The following is a 20,080-nucleotide window of genomic DNA, read 5'->3' as shown; positions in this document are numbered from 1 at the left end:
TTTGAAGCATCTGATGTTAATATTATTCTAGATGTTCCAGTTCACTTGGGATCAACTTTGTACAGATGTTTAATTGGTTTAATGTGTTCTGATGTTCTCATATTCTACAACATGTCTCCTGTTATTGCACTTGTTCGGGTTATGAAATGCTAACTACTGTAGATGAAAACTAGAAAAATGTGTTGTAAGTGATTTCTTTAAATCAGGTTTATTATAATTTTCCCCCCCCAAAAAAAACAGCACGGTGGGACCAGGTTTTTGAAGCAGTGTTTTTGTCCCATTGTTTCAAGGCAAACTGGATGTTTAAGTGGCATAGAGGGAAGACCACCTACCTGCGTTATCTTTGACCTTTTAAAACACTTTAATTAGTTGGGTTTTTTCAGTCATGGGAGATCAGTTTCTCACTTCTGATACCATCTTGTGCCAACGAGCTGCCTCTCTGGGAAACGGGTACACATGTAGAGTTGTTAAAGTGATTACTGAGGATGTTATTGAGTAATGTCTTATTGACTGCTAGATTTGGTTGTTGCAGATTTTATTGGTTAGTGTCCTTTTTCCTAGTCACATTTTGCACAAAGTAAAATAAACTATTGATATTATTTATGAACTGCATGCTTTTCATTTGGCTTTGTGATGGCATGAAAAGTTAGGTCAAAGGTGGTGTGTTTGGATTTGACTATCAATACCCAAGAGGCCCTTTTAGTACCATACAGTATGTGTTCTGATAGTGAAGATAAATGTGGTGTTGTTCTGAACTGAGAAAAGAACTTTATTTAAAAGTACAAAAACAGACACAGCAGACCTATTTACAAGAATAATTTACCTCCTTATTTCAAATCAAAACAAAAATATGTATTGTACATGAGGGTAGTTCATTGAGAAAATATGTAAATAAATGACTGTAAATATAATAATTTAGATGCTGAAAATAAAATTACAGAAAATTAATGAAATAAATATGGGAAGTTGAAATAACATCCATGTGAGCAGAGTAGGGGTGCAGACTCAGCTGCTGCTGGGTTCTCCTCCAACTGACTCCTCATTCCCCTGACTCCTCAGTCCCCTCACTCCTCCCCCTGACTCCTCATTCCCCTGACTCCTCCCCCTGACTCCTCATTCCCCTCACTCCTCCCCCTGACTCCTCAGTCCCCTCACTCCTCCCCCTGACTCCTCAGTCCCCTCACTCCTCCCCCTGACTCCTCAGTCACCTCACTCCTCCCCCTGACTCCTCAGTCACCTCACTCCTCCCCCTGACTCCTCAGTCCCCTCACTCCTCCCCCTGACTCCTCAGTCACCTCACTCCTCCCCCTGACTCCTCAGTCCCCTCACTCCTCCCCCTGACTCCTCAGTCCCCTCACTCCTCCCCCTGACTCCTCAGTCACCTCACTCCTCCCCCTGACTCCTCAGTCCCCTCACTCCTCCCCCTGACTCCTCAGTCCCCTCACTCCTCAGTCCCCTCACTCCTCCACCTGACTCCTCATTCCCCTGACTCCTCCCCCTGACTCCTCATTCCCCTGACTCCTCAGTCCCCTCACTCCTCCCCCTGACTCCTCAGTCCCCTGACTCCTCAGTCCCCTCACTCCTCCCCCTGACTCCTCAGTCCCCTCACTCCTCCCCCTGACTCCTCATTCCCCTCACTCCTCCCCCTGACTCCTCAGTCCCCTCACTCCTCCCCCTGACTCCTCCCCCTGACTCCTCAGTCCCCTCACTCCTCCCCCTGACTCCTCAGTCCCCTGACTCCTCAGTCCCCTCACTCCTCCCCCTGACTCCTGTCCCCTGACTCCTCAGTCCCCTCACTCCTCCCCCTGACTCCTCCCCCTGACTCCTCAGTCCCCTCACTCCTCCCCCTGACTCCAGTCCCCTGACTCCTCAGTCCCCTGACTCCTCAGTCCCCTCACTCCTCCCCCTGACTCCTCAGTCCCCTGACTCCTCAGTCCCCTGACTCCTCCCCCTGACTCCTCCCCCTGACTCCTGTCCCCTGACTCCTCAGTCCCCTCACTCCTCCCCCTGACTCCTCAGTCCCCTCACTCCTCCCCCTGACTCCTCAGTCCCCTGACTCCTCAGTCCCCTCACTCCTCCCCCTGACTCCTCAGTCCCCTGACTCCTCAGTCCCCTCACTCCTCCCCCTGACTCCTCAGTCCCCTCACTCCTCCCCCTGACTCCTCATTCCCCTCACTCCTCCCCCTGACTCCTCTGTCCCCTCACTCCTCCCCCTGACTCCTCCCCCTGACTCCTCAGTCCCCTCACTCCTCCCCCTGACTCCTCAGTCCCCTGACTCCTCAGTCCCCTCACTCCTCCCCCTGACTCCTCAGTCCCCTCACTCCTCCCCCTGACTCCTCAGTCCCCTGACTCCTCAGTCCCCTGACTCCTCCCCCTGACTCCTCAGTCCCCTCACTCCTCCCCCTGACTCCTCAGTCCCCTCACTCCTCCCCCTGACTCCTCAGTCCCCTGACTCCTCAGTCCCCTCACTCCTCCCCCTGACTCCTCAGTCCCCTCACTCCTCCCCCTGACTCCTCAGTCCCCTCACTCCTCCCCCTGACTCCTCAGTCCCCTGACTCCAGTCCCCTGACTCCTCCCCCTGACTCCTCAGTCCCCTGACTCCTCCCCCTGACTCATCAGTCCCCTGACTCCTCCCCCTGACTCCTCAGTCCCCTGACTCCTCCCCCTGACTCATCTGTCCCCTGACTCCTCCCCCTGACTCCTGTCCCCTGACTCCTCCCCCTGACTCCTCAGTCCCCTCCTGCTGAAGCAGCTCAGCTGTTGTGCCTCTAGATCTGGTTCTGTTGCTGTTCTAAAAACTGGAAATTCCATTCATGTTGACGGTCAACAATATAATTTATTCATAGATAACAAACCATTACATGATACAAGGTGTAAGACAGCATGGAAGTATAACATTGTACTTACTACACCAAATCATTCTTTCATCAGCCATCTTATAGTTAACTCTTAAATGTTGACATATACAAAGTAATAATTTGGAGCAGCATACTTTCTATGTCTTAGAGCCATTACAAATTGTTGTCACAACTTAACATAGAGGGTAAAATTTCCTATGTGCATTCAAAGTAAATAGCTTTTCAGGACTGCCAGTAAAGTATGTAAGGTTTGCTCAAAACAGATACACTAGGTGTCACATATATATAATAATTTAACAATCTCAGTCTATAAGGCCTCATACAGGAAATATAAGATATAATTAAAAATTCCCACTTAGGACATAAAATATTCACCTAATGTCTTTCCCATTGCATTGTAATGGATCAGAAGAAAATGGTGGAAATGTTCAGCTGTTTCAGTGCTGTGTCCCGTATGCTTGGGCCATTCATCTCCCATCATCCTTTATCAGGCACGATGTCTGCTGTGACCTCCCCTCTATCCATACAGATAGAGGATAGTACATGGAAATGGACAGATACAATAAGTGTTTTATAAAACTCATTTGTCTCAAATTCCTTGATATGGAATAGAATGCATTTGAAAGTAAAGCAAAAGGTTCTGTTGAATTTCATATCCTTATCCCAATTGACTAAAGAAGTGTCAAAAGAATTGGTCTCGTTTCCATTTGATGGCACACAACACAATACCACTAGAGGTCAGTGTAGAGCTTAGAGCGTGGGTCTTGACATGGTTCAATTCAAGTGTTTTCCTTCTTTTTTGTTAAAAATGATGATTGTTGACTACCCACATGTTATTGTATGTGCTATGAAAAACAGGCCTTAAAAACTAAAATATGATTATATAATAAAAAATATATTTCTTATGATAAATGTAGATAAAAGATAACTATCCTACTAGGTCAGTATTAGAATAGTTTTACTTCAGAGGATGATTACAGAATCACACCACTCCCAGGGTATTTGATGTCATATAATAAAGACACAATTATAGAAAAATACACACGTGCATATATATATATAAATAGGAGGAAAACATGGAAATTAACAACATACATTATAAACCAACTGAAAATACAAAATGAGAATGATACGAGCACAGCAACGGCCCCATTTGAAATCAAAGGCCATCCAGTACAGCAGCAGTCCCCACTAGTGCTCTTTACAGCTCAGGGAGGGTAGAAGAACAGTCATGTCCTCTTAGATCAGAGAATCCTTACATCATGATCTCCACATTTCACCCAAATCAATTTCACTGAAAAGGGTTAAAATTAACAACTGTTAAAACTGAACTTTGCACTTCATAATTTATGAACATAATGCAGCATGCAGTGTCACTGCATTTGGTCGTCATGACAACTCCTTGTGTCTAGACTTTGGTGTCAGGATTTTTCTTTTCTAAGAGTCTGTGTCAAAAAAGTCTGAATGTTCAAGGTACAGTATACTGTTTTACTGTTTGAGTTCCCCACACCGGCAGCAGCGTTCTGGTGACCGAACAGAAGGAATGATTTCTAAGGACGGAATTCTCCATGTAAAGTGACAAAGACCACATCAGTTGAGAGCATCAGTTTTCCTTCTCTCACATACAAATTAAAGTAGAGGCTCATGCCTAAGTCTGTAATATACAGGAAATAAGTGTTTTGCATTTCAACGGGCAGGACATCTCCCATTATCACTGTATCCAATATGGATTACCTACCATGAAATGACATCGCATGTAGAGGAAGGCTTAGAGGCAAAAGATCAAAGGTAAATGCTTGTCTTCGCAACATAATAAAGGTGCCATTCTTGGCCGAGTCATAAACTAGACACACCTTCAGCACTGACCGCTCAGACCACTCACTATGTAGACCGCTGACAATCAGACCAACACCCCCAGTTCTCCAGTAATACTAGAATGGGTGTGATATTCCCAATCAAAAGCTTGATGTGTCTTGATTTGTGGTTTCTTTCTGCAGCTGCATGGACTCATCCGCACAGGAAGTGCTATTTGTTAGTCTTTTATACTGCGTCTTAACAGTTTCATAAGTGCCATTTCTGGACCAGCAAAGTGTGCCAGGTTTTCCCTAATGCAACGGACTGGCCTCCCTGTACTGTGGCTCTACTTCCTGACACCTATGAGAGGAACTGGGCGTGGCCTATTTGAATAGAACAGCCTCGTTTATGGACTGTATTCAGCACAGGACACCTTCCATTCCACATATTAATAAACTGCCATTGAAATGGGAAATATTAAAGAGAGTGTGATAAACAGATATAATATTACAGACATTACCTACAGGCAAAAGCTTCAGTGACTCAGCTCAGACCGAGTCAATAGTAAATCATGTGCTTTCACATACAGAAAAAGGCTGTCAGGCTTCCATCGGCATTTGTTTGTATAAATAGCTATATTTTACTGTATTACAATGACTATATATTACTTTAATCTCTGATGTAAATCCTAGATACCACAGGCACCAGAGTTGTCTCAGACCAGTGCTGCCGTGACTGGGTTTATCAAGTACTCAATCTCACTCAGGAAGAGCTGATCTCTGCTGTCAGTCATGATGGAGGCGGGGTCAGGAGCCCTTTGCCCTGCCGGTGCTGGGGAGAGGGGGGGGGGGGGCTGTTGTAGCACAGTGCACAGACAATGTTGATTATGTGATAGAAAAAGAGTAATGAATGCAGCATGATGATGTCACACACAGCTCACCCCTCCACTCCCCTAAAAGTCCTTTTACTGAGGTTTGAACTTCCTCTCAGTGTGGGTGAGTGGGAAGGGGCGGGGCCAAGGCCGGGTCAGAGCCGATAGGACCAGGCAGGACAGAGCGGGCCCAGTCCTGTCAGCACTAGGAGGGAGCCGAGAAGGGCGTTGGGTTCGAATTGTAGTTGGCGGACTTGACGATGGTGATGACGCTGGTGGTGGCCACCTTGCCCGGGGAGAGGGGTCCGCGGGTGACGGTCCGGGCGAAGCACTGCAGGGCCTCGTACTTGGCCCTCAGGGCGTCCAGCTCCAGCCTCATGCTGGCGTTCTCGCGGCCCAGCTTGTCCACCTCCTGCTGCAGCTCGGTCTTCTGCCTCTCTAGCTCCTCCTTCTGGGTGACGCGTTTGATGCGGCAGCTGGCTGCGTAGCCTCGGTTCTTCAGAGTCCGCCGCCGCTGTTTGAGCCGGACCACGTCCTCCTTGGTCAGGCCGCGCAGGTGCTGGTTGAGCTCGCGCACCGACATGGCCACCAGCTCGTCGTCACTGAGCGCGGGGGCATTCTCTCCCGCCTCTCTCTTAACCTGCAGCACACAACAAGGAGCACGGCGCTGGAGCTTCACTGGGAAATACTGCAGCACATTACAGACAACAAGCTAGAATGAGGATACAAACTTACCTTTAAAGCTTTGCTTGCTTTAAAATTAGTCGTCATACCCTGCATGCATACAAATGGCCAGACTCCCACAGAAGTTAACGCTGTAAAAACAAGGAAGAGAAATATATTAGATATTTAATTCAATTGTATCAGCATAATGTTTGTAAAGAAGTGAGTATATAACGGACTATGCTGAATTTAGGAAGAGAAACCAAGAGGACAGTCACTCCCCTTCCCCAAGAATCCTAGTGAAGAGGTCCCAAAAACATTCCAGAGTTCAGTCACTGTCCCAGGCCCTGGGAATGTTGTAGTACCACACACCACCAGCAGAGGGCAGTATCACACTGGGAGATGCGTACCGACGCTCTTGGGTAACCGTGTTTACGTGCTGGGGGAGGAGGGCCTTAACAATGTAGTTCACTAGACCATAGCAAGACAGCCGGAATAGAAACAGCTCAGCTCTCCCCACACAGCTCTGTCTGATCTCTTCTGTCTGATCTCTTTGCTCAGACGCTCTGCGTGGGGGGCGGGGGGGGGCTATTCCTGTCAAAGCAGTTTTTAGATGCCGTATTTGTTCACTACGGTGAAGCACATGCCTGAGAGACTGACGCATGGAGCATGTGCCTGTGAAAAGCACACAGTCCCCGAGGCTCCATTTCAGGCCCTGACCGCCAGCCTGGCCTGACTTCACCACTCTCTCTGTACTAGCCCGGCCTGACTTCACCACTCTCTCTGTACTAGCCCGGCCTGACTTCACCACTCTCTCTGTACTAGCCCGGCCTGACTTCACCACTCTCTCTGTACTAGCCCGGCCTGACTTCACCACTCTCTCTGTACTAGCCCGGCCTGACTTCACCACTCTCTCTGTACTAGCCCGGCCTGACTTCACCACTCTCTCTGAACTAGCCCGCTGCCATGGAAACGCCCTGCTACAGGGCGTGGCGGCGCAGTCACATGGCCACCCAAAGGGTAAACAAGCCCCATTCATAACCCATTCATAGCCGACACATGGTGCACATTACAGGAGCAGATTACGCCTGAAAAGCTCTGGGTGAAGATAACTAAGAGACAGGCTGTGTGAAAGACGAAACACAAGGGCTCTTATTTGGCCTTTTTCATTTGCCTTTAAGCTCACAATAGAGACATTATACTGCCACAATATGAGCATCTCATCATAAAACTTACAGCACATCAGCAGTAAAACTACCCTGATGACACACAAGCGTTAGCTTACGATTTAAGCTTATGCTGAACTTTACAGTCCAGCAGATATACGCATGGAAAATTCCTGCAGATAGAATGTCACACAGGCATAGTTTCCCTCAGAGTCACGAGGGTATTTTTGCTTAGAGACAATGTGCTCTGTGGGGTTAAGGCCTGTGTCTGGTTGGCTTGGCTCTTATTACCCTGGGCTTTCCTGAGCTGATGCCCTTATTTAACTCTACTGGATATATTTAGCACACTGGGCTGATACACAATTCTGCCAACTAAACAATTTAAGTGAACTTGGGATAGGCTAAGTGATATGGCATTAAGTGGTGGAATATTCGGTGGAGCCCTTTGGGCTGCACTTTCTCAAACAACAAACCAATTGGTGTGGATATTCCTTTAGGACTATTAGAGATCTCCAAATGCCCCTGAAATAAACACTGATTAACAGCAGTTTTTGATAGATGTGACTGTTTGCTTATGTTTGAGTATACATGGTAGCCTGGCAACTCATCCTTAAATTGCAATTCATCCATTTGGCCTTTTGTAAACCATGGGAGGGATACAACCTGTCTGCCTGTTCCTTCATGAAGAGATTAATGAGTCTATGAAGGACCCTACAGTCCTACCCTACAGGCCTAACCTACAAAACAACTACACATGGAACCACACGCAAACATGCTGGGAGACACACGACATGTGATACTTGTTTTAGTGACTTTGAAACTGTAATTGCGATAGGAAAGATGTTATGATAAAAAATGTTTTGTATGAATCACGTCATGCATGATGGAAAAAAAAAACAAGAAGAGTAAAAATTTGTCTCAAAGTTTCCTGCACGGTTGCGTCAGAGGGGGACCCTGGGATCCTAGGATCAGAGAAGTGGAGTGGAAAGAGGCCTCCCTCTCTCCACACAGTACATGGGTCCTCCATCTTCTCAGCTAAGAGGCCACGTTGTTTAGAGGCCACGTTGTTTCCTTGAAATTCTCCCTGAATGTGCTCTTCTCTGTTTCTGCTCATGGCAGCAGGTTGAACTCTCAAGGTCCAGCCGAAGGAAACAGCGGTCATGTTCCAAGGCCAAAGCTGTGATTTAATCAGTTCTTCTAATATTTCATCATTTAGCTTTTGACTGCACACGCTGAGCCCTGCAGCTCGCTACACTAGCTGCTCCCAGAACAGCGTCTGGGGGAAGACCTGAAAGAGAAGCCATGGAAAGGGGGTGAAGTGTGGATAACAGAACCACATTCCTGACTGAACACACACACACACAGAAAGGAAGGGGCCCCTCATCTCATTTGCGCAGATAAATGCATTCAGAATCCGTCCAGTAATGGAGCCTAGTCCAGAATGGCAGTTATAAAACCATGGCTGTAAACTATCTGTGAAATGTGAGGAATTCAGATATTTCTCATGTTGCCACTACAGCCAGGCAGGAGCGGGGGTCTGGAGTTCATGGGTAAATAACTGAAGTTCTCCTAAAAACCATGTAGCTAAATATCTGTAATGCAATGCAAATGAACGGATGACGACTATAAACCATTTGCTGTCACAAAGGAGTGGGAGGATGATGTCATCTGTCTCGTCTCATCAGATCACCTAGTCCACATCATGAGGACATTATTCACAATACCAAAGGCCACACAGGTCAAACTGTTTTACACTCTGATTGGATGAATAAACAGACTACTAACTGTTTGAATGCGGAATCATCAACTGTTATTATAATAGTATAATAATTAATAACTTAAATTAACAAACATTTCTACGTGTTCAAATGAACACAATTCTGAACATAGTGAGGCTAAACACAGCCAAAGCTAGATGAGCCTGGTCAAGATCATGTTCATGATAACAGAGTTCTGTCCCTTTACTAAAACGCACGGTCAGCACAGCTGAGTCCAAGTAGCAGCGTGCTTTATTACAACAAGAAACATGGTGACACAGTAACAACGTTGCAAATAATATACATCAATAATGAGCTTTAGTTTCAGTAGGTGAAACGAAATGAAATGAAATGAAACAGAAACAAGATGACAGAACTCTGGATATTATTCTAGACAACTGTGACTCCAGCTTGTTTTTGTCATTCTGGCATTTGCCCAAATCCAATCCTGTGCTTCAGTTATGACAGGTAATGCTTTGGGGCCCGACCTTTCACTAAGGTAAACCCAACATCAAAGGCCTGAGTGCTCTTGTTCTGGTGATGGATACGGGTTGGCTTGTGCTCACTGTTTGTTTTTCTATTCAAGTGTGGGTTCAGCAGAAAGCTCCCCTTCACGCCCAACTGCTACGTTCCTCTGCTTAGAATATCTCCTCTGTTTTCCCAAGGAGGCGGAGAGAGTCCATGACAGACTGTGTGCTCTCAGCTCTCTCTCTCTCAGCTCTCTCTCTATCTCCCTCTCAGCTCTCTCTCTCTCTCTCCCTCTCAGCTCTCTCTCTCTCTCTCTCTCTCTCCCTCTCTCTCTCTCTCCCTCTCTCCCTCTCTCTCTCTCTCTCTCTCTCTCAGCTCTCTCTCTCTCCCTCTCAGCTCTCTCTCTCTCTCCCTCTCTCTCCCTCTCAGCTCTCTCTCTCTCCCTCTCAGCTCTCTCTCTCTCTCAGCTCTCTCTCTCTCAGCTCTCTCTCTCTCAGCTCTCTCTCTCTCCCTCTCTCTCTTTCTCCCTCTCTCTCTTTCTCCCTCTCTCTCTTTCTCCCTCTCTCTCTCAGCTCTCTCTCTCCCTCTCAGCTCTCTCTCTCCCTCTCTCTCTCTCTCTCTCCCTCCCTCTCAGCTCTCTCCCTCTCTCTCTCCCTCTCTCTCTCTCTCAGCTCTTTCTCTCCCTCTCTCTCTCTCTCCCTCTCAGCTCTCTCTCTCCCTCTCTCCCTCAGCACATTTTCGGTGGGGTATTATGTAAAGGAAATGGAGAGCATAACCGAGACGTGAGTCATGCTGTTTACTGGTAGAAAGGAGGACGAGCGGTAGGAATCACACCCTCCCAAACTGACGTTTCCTGGAAAATCCCGTTGTTTCGCAGGGAGGAAGGAAAAGTACAGGGAACCTTGGAAACGGCTGGCATGACTGGCGGAACGTTTAGCGGAAAGGGAGGAGAGGCAGCGAGCGAGATATCTGAGCAAAGCTACTTTCCAACTGGGGACTCCGGGATTCAAAGGAATGTCAAGAATGCAAAAAAAACAAGGACAAACCTGTCTCAATTTTACCTCACGGAAGTTCTAGTAGCTACTGTATGTTAAGAATAGAAAGCCATGAGAATGCTGGTGCAGTAAAATTACAATTCACCACTTTTGTTTTCATTTCTGAGTAAGCTTCAACTACAGAACTTGTTTATGCAAGAGCCTTGAGATGACATCAGCAAGAACAATCCTCACACTAATCCAACCCTGCCTCTTAATTAAGGCCATAACATTCTCATTCTGTCTGGGTTACGCTGGTAATACCACATTCTCTGATTGAACCAAACTAGAAAAACAAGACGGCCCTCCACACCCAGACCCCAGACTGGTGAGGGCAGGGACTCACATCCAGGCATTCTTCCAGAGAGGTGGGCAGGGAGCAGATGATTGTAGGTGGCAGAGTCACTTGTAAAGATGCCAGTGTTACCTCATGGCTGAGTGTATACTTGTTTGTGCATAATCTTTTTTTTACTGTATAATATGTACATGTGATGCAGCCTAGTCTCATGACCTGCAGCCTTTTCTCTGTCATGTGTCTGCGTGATGCTTACTCAACTCTGAAGTATGGACTTTGACTTTCAGTATCATTAGTATAAAACCCCAGCCTGAATCTCGGATCAATTAAACCCACACAGACTGTAGTTTTCCAGTAGAAAGGATGTTACACATACTGTAGTGAAACCTTCTGTTCAGGTTTGAGTCATAGGCCTACTGTACCTTCACTAACCACAACTAAAATATTTCCCTTTCACTTGCCTCTGAATCAAAAGTTGCTTCATTCGCCTGAATAATATCCTCCAAAATGAGAAATATACATATTAGTCACATTGTTAAGATAAGGTTATGACAGCTAATTCTGTGATCCAACTAAGTGAGATGAATGTAGATCCCTCAAGACATCATCACATTGGCGACTGAACCACATGTTGACCCCATGACAGGGCACTGTCTGCTCAAGCCCCTCCCCCTGCCTCCTACAGCCAGAGAGGATGCAGCACACTGGGGTGTAGGAGGTCATCGCCATGGATACCTCATCAATAGTGACTCAGGCGCTCTGGGCTGAGTTTCCGGGCTCTTATGGGTACTGGAAACTTTTGAAACTTTTGATGTGAAAGAGTTCTCTCATATTTTCCATATAAATCACAATGCAGTTAAAGGTCAAATGCACATCATCATGGTCCTTGCCCAGAAACATGAAGACAGCATCAAGATATGCAATTGAGGCTGATACCTTTGACTTCAATCTATCAAATTCAGACCTCAGACAGAGGAGGCACAACTTGCCTAACCAACCCAGCAACAAGCTTTTTTGGAGGGGGCCATATACAAATGATTGCTTGGACAGCAGGTCTGTGAGAAGATTTTGTTTCATCTTAGACTGTGATACTGTGGCTTCCAACTCTGCTGAGACAGGGTCCACTGACTGACATTACTGTCAAATCAGGAAGTTGGAGGAAACACAAAATACCACTGAGACAACATCCAGTAATCAAGTCAATGTCATCCTTTGCCTCAGACTGTTAGCTGTCTGGAGAGTGGATCGCACGAACGCGCTGTGTTGAGCATCAATATACTGTACAGTATAGGCTAGTGGGACTTGTTTACCACCCCAGTTCCATCGCTGTGTCGGCCAACATAAAGGCTATGAAGTCACCCTCTCAGATTTTCTAATAGGCTATACAATGGACTTACAGAGGAGTCAAAAATGAACCATTCAAGAAATGTTGTCTCAGCGCAGCTGCTGTTTCATAACTTGGCGCTAGAGTTGCCTACACTCGCATAACATAGTACCCCCTATGCGTCCTGCTGGTCTAGCCTCACATCGTGCCCTTTGTCCCAGAAAATCCTCAAATGTAGACCACGTGTTATTTTCTGTCTTTAGGCTAATATAAAACTAGGCTATTTAGAGATGGAGAGCAATGGCTTATAATAATCAGAGCTTTAGTGGAGGCTTTAAATCAGTTAGCCTAGCTGCATAAGTGATACTCATAGTAGCATATTTTTACAGAAAATTGTTATGACAAATAAATAGGTTATAATCTTGCAAAAAAAAACTTTCAGATATAATTCCACATAGGCTAGCCTATTAGCCATCTATGGTAACAAAATCACCATTAAATTAGCTGCCTTTTTCTAGTCTTCATTAACACGTGTCCAAGTTAAAATAATCAATATAATATTAATCATAAAAGTTCAAACATTTTTTTTCTAGAACTTAATGGTAGGCTAGACTAAACTTTAGAATGGTAAATTTTCACAAATGTTTTAATGGGCTACATGTTGAGTTCAGAAGCATCATGCGTAAAGTCTGTCATCGTGAGAACATCGGGAGAGGAATGTCAAAACATCTTCCAAGAAAAACGTATATTCTCACCTTGTGAACGCGCGGATATTCTGTATCTGGGTTGCGCAAAACTTTTGAAGTTCCTTTCCGATATGGTTTGAAGTTTCTCGTTCGCAATTGGCAAAAGTGTCCGGCAATCGAACTGCAACGTACCCCCCCTTCTGAATTAACTACAAAACAACAACAATGTATCAACATTCCACGCTTTGCTTCCGACAGCATTCACGTCACCAATTCCTCGTGACCGCCCCCTCCATTCATGAAAATAACTTTCTGCTGACGTGAGTCTAGTGGGAAACTAGGGGAGGCCAGAAATAGACGTTAGATACGCAGATGCTGAATACTTTGGAGGAGTTTGCGAAAATTAGTCTGTGTGGATTAAAAACATTCTAATTCTACTGATGATTGAGTTTACAAAAATGTTAAGGCCAGCCTATTAATTAGGCTACGTTTTAAGAAATGTTTGCAGCCTTCACGTGTTTGTAGCCCATAATTATTATTAGACGCATTTTCGTTGGAAACATCATGCTATCGATTTAAAATAGGCTAGTTAATGAAGGCTAGGCTATAGCTTCAATTGTTGCCCCATTCTCTTCTCACTTGCTTGTCCCATTCACTGGACATAATATCAACTCAACAGAGTGAACAGCGCCATCTGTCCTCAATTTGTCGACATTTAAAAATAAATAAATAATAAGATCACTGACTGCTGGATGAGTCTAAACAGTGAATGAAAGTCCAGCAGCCAAATGGCATGCGGATTGTATATAGATCTTATTTCTGACTTATCGACTCCTAAATAGTTTGTCCACTCACAATATTATATCTTTATTTTATTTTTCATCAAAACAATCTCCCCTAAACAGATGGGCAAGTAAAGCTAAAACAGTTTCTAAAGTTTAAAAGGTTTCCATATTAATTTGACCGAAGCAATAAAGAACATCAGAAATGTTAAATGAAGAGGTTTGATTCGAAATGAACAAAATGTAAATAGCCAAATTGACATGACTAAAACTAGTCTACAACATGATTGACTTGTAGACTGTAGAGTTCATCCACTGTACCTGGCCGAGGGGGCAGGCAGGATGTGTTCTTGTGAATGTGCGTTGCCATGGTGACTCAACACATGAGCGTTTCCTCTCAGGCGCATTGGACCTGTGTATTGGGATCTTTCACACAAACGATGCCATTTTATGAGATGAGTAATTATTAAACCATGCATTCTGGGTGGCTCTGGCTAAGTAATGTCAAAACCTGATTTAATGACATATTGTATTGCTATTGTCGTAAGCTATAGGGTCTATTGTCAACAGATTAGAATGTTTGCAATAGCCAACAATTTCCATTTCTGTTTTCATTTCCATTTCTGTTACCCCATGTGCATTCCCCTCATTAACAAAGACAGATAATTTAATCTGCACTGAGGCATGAGATTAGTTTTGTCTTGTTTTTGTATCTTGGCTATCTGTAACTTATCAGAATTCAGCAGGTTTTATTGTAACAAGTAAATGTGTCCTCCAGATGCTGCCCTCAGCCAGTCCAGCCCTGTCCATGTATGAACCTGCCTGTTTACATCCTGGTCCTCAGCCCGTCCAGACCTGTCCATGTATGAACCTGCCTGTTTACATCCTGGTCCTCAGCCCGTCCAGACCTGTCCATGTATTAACCTGCCTGTTTACATCCTGGTCCTCAGCCCGTCCAGACCTGTCCATGTATTAACCTGCCTGTTTACATCCTGGTCCTCAGCCCGTCCAGACCTGTCCATGTATTAACCTGCCTGTTTACATCCTGGTCTTAAGTCTGTCTCAGGCCAATAGGGTTCTAGATAGAGAGATCAGAGGACACCATTTGAATAATTCTCATCACTGAGATGATCATCGTTGATGAAAGTGTAAATCTTCAGTGACTTCTAATGATACATTTTGAGGTAGCTTATAGCCTACCAGCTCTGCAATGAGTCCCCAGATGACTAGGCTATACTTCAATAAAGCATCAAGACTTATGTGTTCTTCGAACTTTTATAACATTTCCTCAGTGTGCCTGTACTGATGTGAAACAAGGGCAACACTGCCATGATACTACTTGATGTTTTGGTTGGATTTGTCTTTAAAAACATTTTAGGCTGTGCTGTGGTTTCAAAGGAAACAAATTATTCCCAAATTGTTTTTGCAGGTCTGACTCCCATGTGATCCAGGATATATATTTGGAACATTATCTCATTCCACTGGACTTCACCAAAATATGTTTAGGCCTAATAAGAAAAATACTTTGTGTAACTACTTGGCAAGTTGGAATGGCATTATGGAACCAGGCCAGGTCCAGCCTGGCTTATGTGCGTTGGCTGGCTTGTTTCTGTGCAGGACTGGTAGGACGGTAATGTCTAATAAATAAAGATGGGTCTTGTCACCTGGACACATCAGTTCCAATGCTTCCAATGCTAATCCAGCACAAGGAGAGCAGGATAGCCAGTTAGCTCATGGGCTCACAACAACTAGCAGCAGCTTCCATAACATTAATGGTAGCGGTCAGTGGCTAAAGCAGTTACACTGATGATAACATAAAGTCATCCCCACCGGGAACCCCAGTGGGAGTCCAGGATCTGATCTATAAGGGAAGGGGTAAAGGTTGGAGTGAAAGGATGAACATGTGGGTTTTGGGGTATAGTCCCATAAAGTCATCCCCACCGGGTCTTCAACCTTAGTCTCCAGAGTCCAATGCTCTCACCACTACTTGATTTTGGTGTCCTTCTTGATTTTGGTGTGCTGGGACTACTGCCTCTTGTGGTGCCAACAGAGAAATGCAGGCCAACATTGTCCGCAGTAACGGAGGGAGGGAGGGAGTGATAACCGGACGAACGCTATACTAGGTGCGCTGGCTTACAGCCACGCACAAAAAATATCAATACATTAAGTGTAGCCTGCTCATCCAGTCCCACAACAGTTGGTAAGTGTAGCCTACTAACTACAGTCCCACAACAGTCTACACATAAAAATTCACACAAATCTAGCATTCATTTAGCCGAGAATGTGCCTAATAGTGTCTTCACTTCTTCATGACTTCCACGGGAAGGAGCTGCAGCTCAACATCATCTCCCAGGCATTTTCTGCGGGTGTTCATGAACCAAAGCGCTTTGGTGGAAAGAGGAGGGACTTCCTGCGCAGTTCAACGTTCGCTGATACACTAGCTACGTAAGCTACGTAAGCTACGCTATGTATGTATTTAACGTCTGGAAAGAGACTACTTCCTGTAAGATAGCTTTAGCCAGTAAGCTAGCTATCTCTCGTATGCAAAGTTCCTTTGGATTCCAGCAAAATCAGTTGCTTGTTGGCTGGATATATTCTGCAAATAGACATTTCCAAAGTCATACACGTGCCACACTTAGTGTGCTCTTCTATGATTCAGCTACACCTGCTGTAACGTTAACGTGTAATATTTTGGTTCCAGCTAGTCTGAGTGTTTTTCTCTGGCTAGCTAGTAAGTTAGCTAGCTAGTCTAGCCAGCTAGCCCTTATGCTTTAGCTACCTAGCTAACGTTAGCCAACAGTAACGTTAACGTTATAACGTTAACTTTAAGGGGATCTGAGATGAATCGTCCAAAGCCCACGACTATTAGGCGTCCAAGTGCTGTAAAACCCTCAGGTTTGCAACGTTAACTTATTTGGGTATCTGTGGTACGATCATAGTCTAAAATGTATCTACTTGTTATCCGACTGGTATTATGCATGTGATGATAGTAACGCTGATGCGTTAGGAAAGCCCTCACAGTGGAGGCTAGATGAAAACCCGTCGTAAGAGCTGATTCCTACTGTGATGATCATGTTACCCTTAGGTCACCCTCCTCCTGGGGACTTCATAGCCCTGGGGTTAAAGAGCCAGGCTGGAGAATCAAAAGCTCCTGCCGTTCTCCTGAAACCAGCATCCACAGGCTTGCCGTCAGACCGTAAAAGGGAGTCTTCTTCATCAACCCCTTCCTCTTCTGGCCTGTCCAGCCTTGCAAAGCGTCCCAAATTATCTTCTACCCCACCTGTGAGTGCCCTGGGGCGACTTGCTGAAGTAGCCGCAGTAGACAAGAGGGCTATATCACCCTCCATCAAGGAGCCATCGGTGGTACCAATAGAAGGTATGGTAGTACAGTATATAGATCTACATACAACACTGATATTAGAGAGTAGAGATCCTGATCAGGCTCTATTCTATGTGATGCTCTGGGACTCTATGATCACTGTGGTGGTGTTCAGTCCCGCCAGCAGTGCTGCTGGACGAGATCGAGGCGGCGGAGTCCGAGGGGAACGATGAGCGCATCGAGGGGGTTCTGTGTGGAGCCGCCAAACAGCTGAAGATGAACCGAGCCAAACCCGACATCACGCTGTACCTCAGCCTGATGTTCCTGGCCAAGATCAAGCCCAATGTCTTCGCCACAGAGGGGATTATTGAGGTCAGAGTTCAGACGATGTTCTATAACCAGTCCCATACTGCATAGCTGCACAGGAAGTGAATGAATCTCTCTGTTGACACAGGCGTTGTGCAGTCTACTGCGCCGAGACGCCTCAATCAACTTCAAAGCCAAAGGCAACAGCCTTGTGTCTGTGCTCGCCTGCAATCTCCTAATGGCTGCCTATGAGGAGGATGAAAACTGGCCGGAGATCTTCGTCAAAGTGAGAACCTCTCATCATGGGAATATGTCAATCCAAAACCTGCTGTTACTAGTCGAACTTGTTGTTGTTGATCAAGTTCACTTTATTTGTTGTCCCCATAGGGCGATTTTGTTTACAGCACGCATAAATTAATGTGCTTTTCAGGTGTACATTGAGGACTCTCTGGGGGAGAGGATCTGGGTGGACAGCTCCCACTGTAAGAATTTTGTTGACAACATCCAGACGGCCTTCGGCACCAAGATGCCCCCTAAGAGCATGTTGCTGCAGACGGACACCGGGCGCTCTGCTGGGGACCTCAGCGCAGGTGAGAGGGTAGATGGAGATCCTTCCACAGACAGGATCCTTCAACTAGAAACCACATGATACATACAGGACTGGAATAACTGACCTTCAACCTGTTGGGTTCCAGGGAGCAGCCCCCACCCCTCCACCCCAGATGAGGACGATTGCCAGACCGAGTTGTTGATCGCTGAGGAGAAACTGAGCCCTGAGGAAGATGGGCAGGTTATGCCAAGGTGCTGTAACTTCAGTTCACCAAGTCTGCCTCAGTTTGCTTTACATAAAACAGTTTTATGAACCCGGTGTGGGTGTTGTGGTGTGGGTGCTCTTTAGAGCTCATTGAGAAGGTCTCTAGAGGACGTGCACCTCTTCTACCTCTCCGTTTTACTGACCCTTTTGTTGACTCTTGGTTTTCCTCTGTGCTCAGGTATGAGGAGCTGGCTGAGAGTGTGGAGGACTATGTGCTGGACGTCCTGAAGGACCAGCTGAACCGCAGGCAGCCCATGGACAACGTGTCCCGTAACCTGCTTCGTCTGCTCACGGCCACCTGCGGCTATAAGGAGGTGCGTCTGCTGGCCGTGCAGCGGCTGGAGATGTGGCTGCAGAACCCCAAGGTGAGAGAGAGCACGCTGTCACCGGACCCTGGGGGCTTAGCATCATACAGAAACATCTCATATCATGCATTTAAGCATTTTATTACACATAGTCCCGTATCTTATGCGTTGGACAAGTAAGCCTTCTTGAGTTAGGAATGGAGATTTTTGAGTAGCTATAAGCGCTATCACTTGCTAGCTTAACATACAGGTAATTGTATGTTTCGCTGTTCCTCGCTGTTGAACATGTGTAATGGTCCTGTGATTTATGACACGTCACAGTAAACTGATTGGCTGCTGTGTCTGCAGTTGACCCGCCCGGCACAGGACCTGCTGATGTCACTCTGTATGAACAGCAACAGCCACGGGGCGGACGACATGGAGGTGATCTCCAACCTCATCAAGATCCGCCTCAAACCCAAAGTCCTGCTCAACCACTACATGCTCTGTGTCAGGTCTGTAGGATGTTCATTTAGGCCCAGGAGTCAATAAAAAAAATATAATAATAAGCTTTATTTGTATAGCACCTTTCATACAGATAAATGCAGCTCAAAGTTCTTTACAACAGAGAGTGCGCATGCACGCAGTGCTTCACATAAAAATAGACATACAATAAACAAAAAACAGGAAAATAACATGGAAGATAAAGCACCATAAAATATAAGAAATCAAGTAAAATAACATGGAAGATAAAGCACGATAAAATATAAGAAATCAAGTAAAATACAAAGTATTTTCAAATCGCATGCCCTTGGCGTTTAGCTGTGTTGTGATGTCTTGTGTTTGGTTTCCAGGGAGCTGTTGAATGCGCACAGAGACAACCTGGGCACCATGGTGAAGCTGGTGATCTTCAACGAGCTGTCCAACGCCAGGAACCCCAACAACATGCAGGTCCTGCACACTGTGCTGCAGCACAGCCCGGAGCAGGCGCCCAAGGTAAGGGAGGGGAGGGGGAGGGGCTCCGCCGTGACACCTGGGAACTCAACAGGATCATCATCAGAATAATCACAATAATACACTTTATTTGTATAGCACCTGTCATACAGAAATGCAGCTCAAAGTGCTTTACAACAAAGAAATTACATTCACAGAGGGCTTCACTTAAATCAGGAAAAATAAGATGAAAGATAATACACAATAAAAAATAAACCTGTAAAAGTGAAGAAATCAAGATATAACATTTTAAAATGAAATGTGTCGAAGCATAAGATGGAAAATAAAACCCACTAAAACCCTTGTCTAATCCGAAATTCCTAATTTGTAAAAGCTTTTCCTATTCCCCCGAATAGTTTCTTCTATTCCCTGAATAGTTTCTCTTATTCCTGAATAGTTTTTTCTACTCACAGAAAGTTTTTTCCTATTCCCCCAAAAGTGTTCACACCAAGACATGACTGTTGTTTAGTTTCTATCTGTGTGGGGTCAGTTTCTATAACAGTCTGTGTGTCCATTTCTCCGTGAAGCTTACTCTTCTGGTTCTCTCCTCTCTCCCAGTTTCTGGCCATGGTCTTCCAGGACCTGCTGACCAATAAGGATGACTACCTGCGCGCCTCCCGGGCCCTGCTGAGAGAGATCATCAAGCAGACCAAGCACGAGATCAAC

General features: G+C 45.6%; 2 protein-coding genes across 2 annotated transcripts in view; one reads left to right on the top strand and one right to left on the bottom strand.

Moving 5' to 3' along the window:
- Positions 1-5,728: 5,728 nt before the first annotated feature.
- On the bottom strand, positions 5,729-6,303 carry mafk (v-maf avian musculoaponeurotic fibrosarcoma oncogene homolog K; the record flags this gene model as incomplete). The annotated part of the gene is made up of 2 exons (XM_084449272.1): positions 5,729-6,163; positions 6,259-6,303. The coding sequence occupies 2 exons, from the start codon at positions 6,301-6,303 to the stop codon at positions 5,729-5,731; spliced, it is 480 nt and encodes a 159-aa protein (XP_084305398.1).
- A 10,111-nt stretch (positions 6,304-16,414) lies between these two features.
- ints1 (integrator complex subunit 1) overlaps positions 16,415-20,080 on the top strand; it is a 25,816-nt gene continuing 22,150 nt past the window's right edge. Inside the window, exons 1-10 of the mRNA XM_084448323.1 lie at positions 16,415-16,593; positions 16,784-17,074; positions 17,193-17,389; positions 17,472-17,609; positions 17,754-17,913; positions 18,019-18,124; positions 18,316-18,502; positions 18,791-18,936; positions 19,276-19,417; positions 19,973-20,080. The exon at positions 19,973-20,080 is cut by the window's right edge and continues 69 nt beyond it. Coding sequence (XP_084304449.1) covers positions 16,539-16,593; positions 16,784-17,074; positions 17,193-17,389; positions 17,472-17,609; positions 17,754-17,913; positions 18,019-18,124; positions 18,316-18,502; positions 18,791-18,936; positions 19,276-19,417; positions 19,973-20,080 — 1,530 coding nt within the window. The 5' untranslated portion in view covers positions 16,415-16,538. The remainder of the gene's footprint in view (positions 16,594-16,783; positions 17,075-17,192; positions 17,390-17,471; positions 17,610-17,753; positions 17,914-18,018; positions 18,125-18,315; positions 18,503-18,790; positions 18,937-19,275; positions 19,418-19,972) is intronic.

This window comes from Borostomias antarcticus (genome assembly GCF_949987555.1).
Source record: "Borostomias antarcticus genome assembly, chromosome: 14".
NCBI lineage: Eukaryota > Metazoa > Chordata > Actinopteri > Stomiiformes > Stomiidae > Borostomias > Borostomias antarcticus.
Note: the sequence above shows the minus strand (reverse complement) of the source record. Positions and strands in the feature narration are given on the sequence as shown.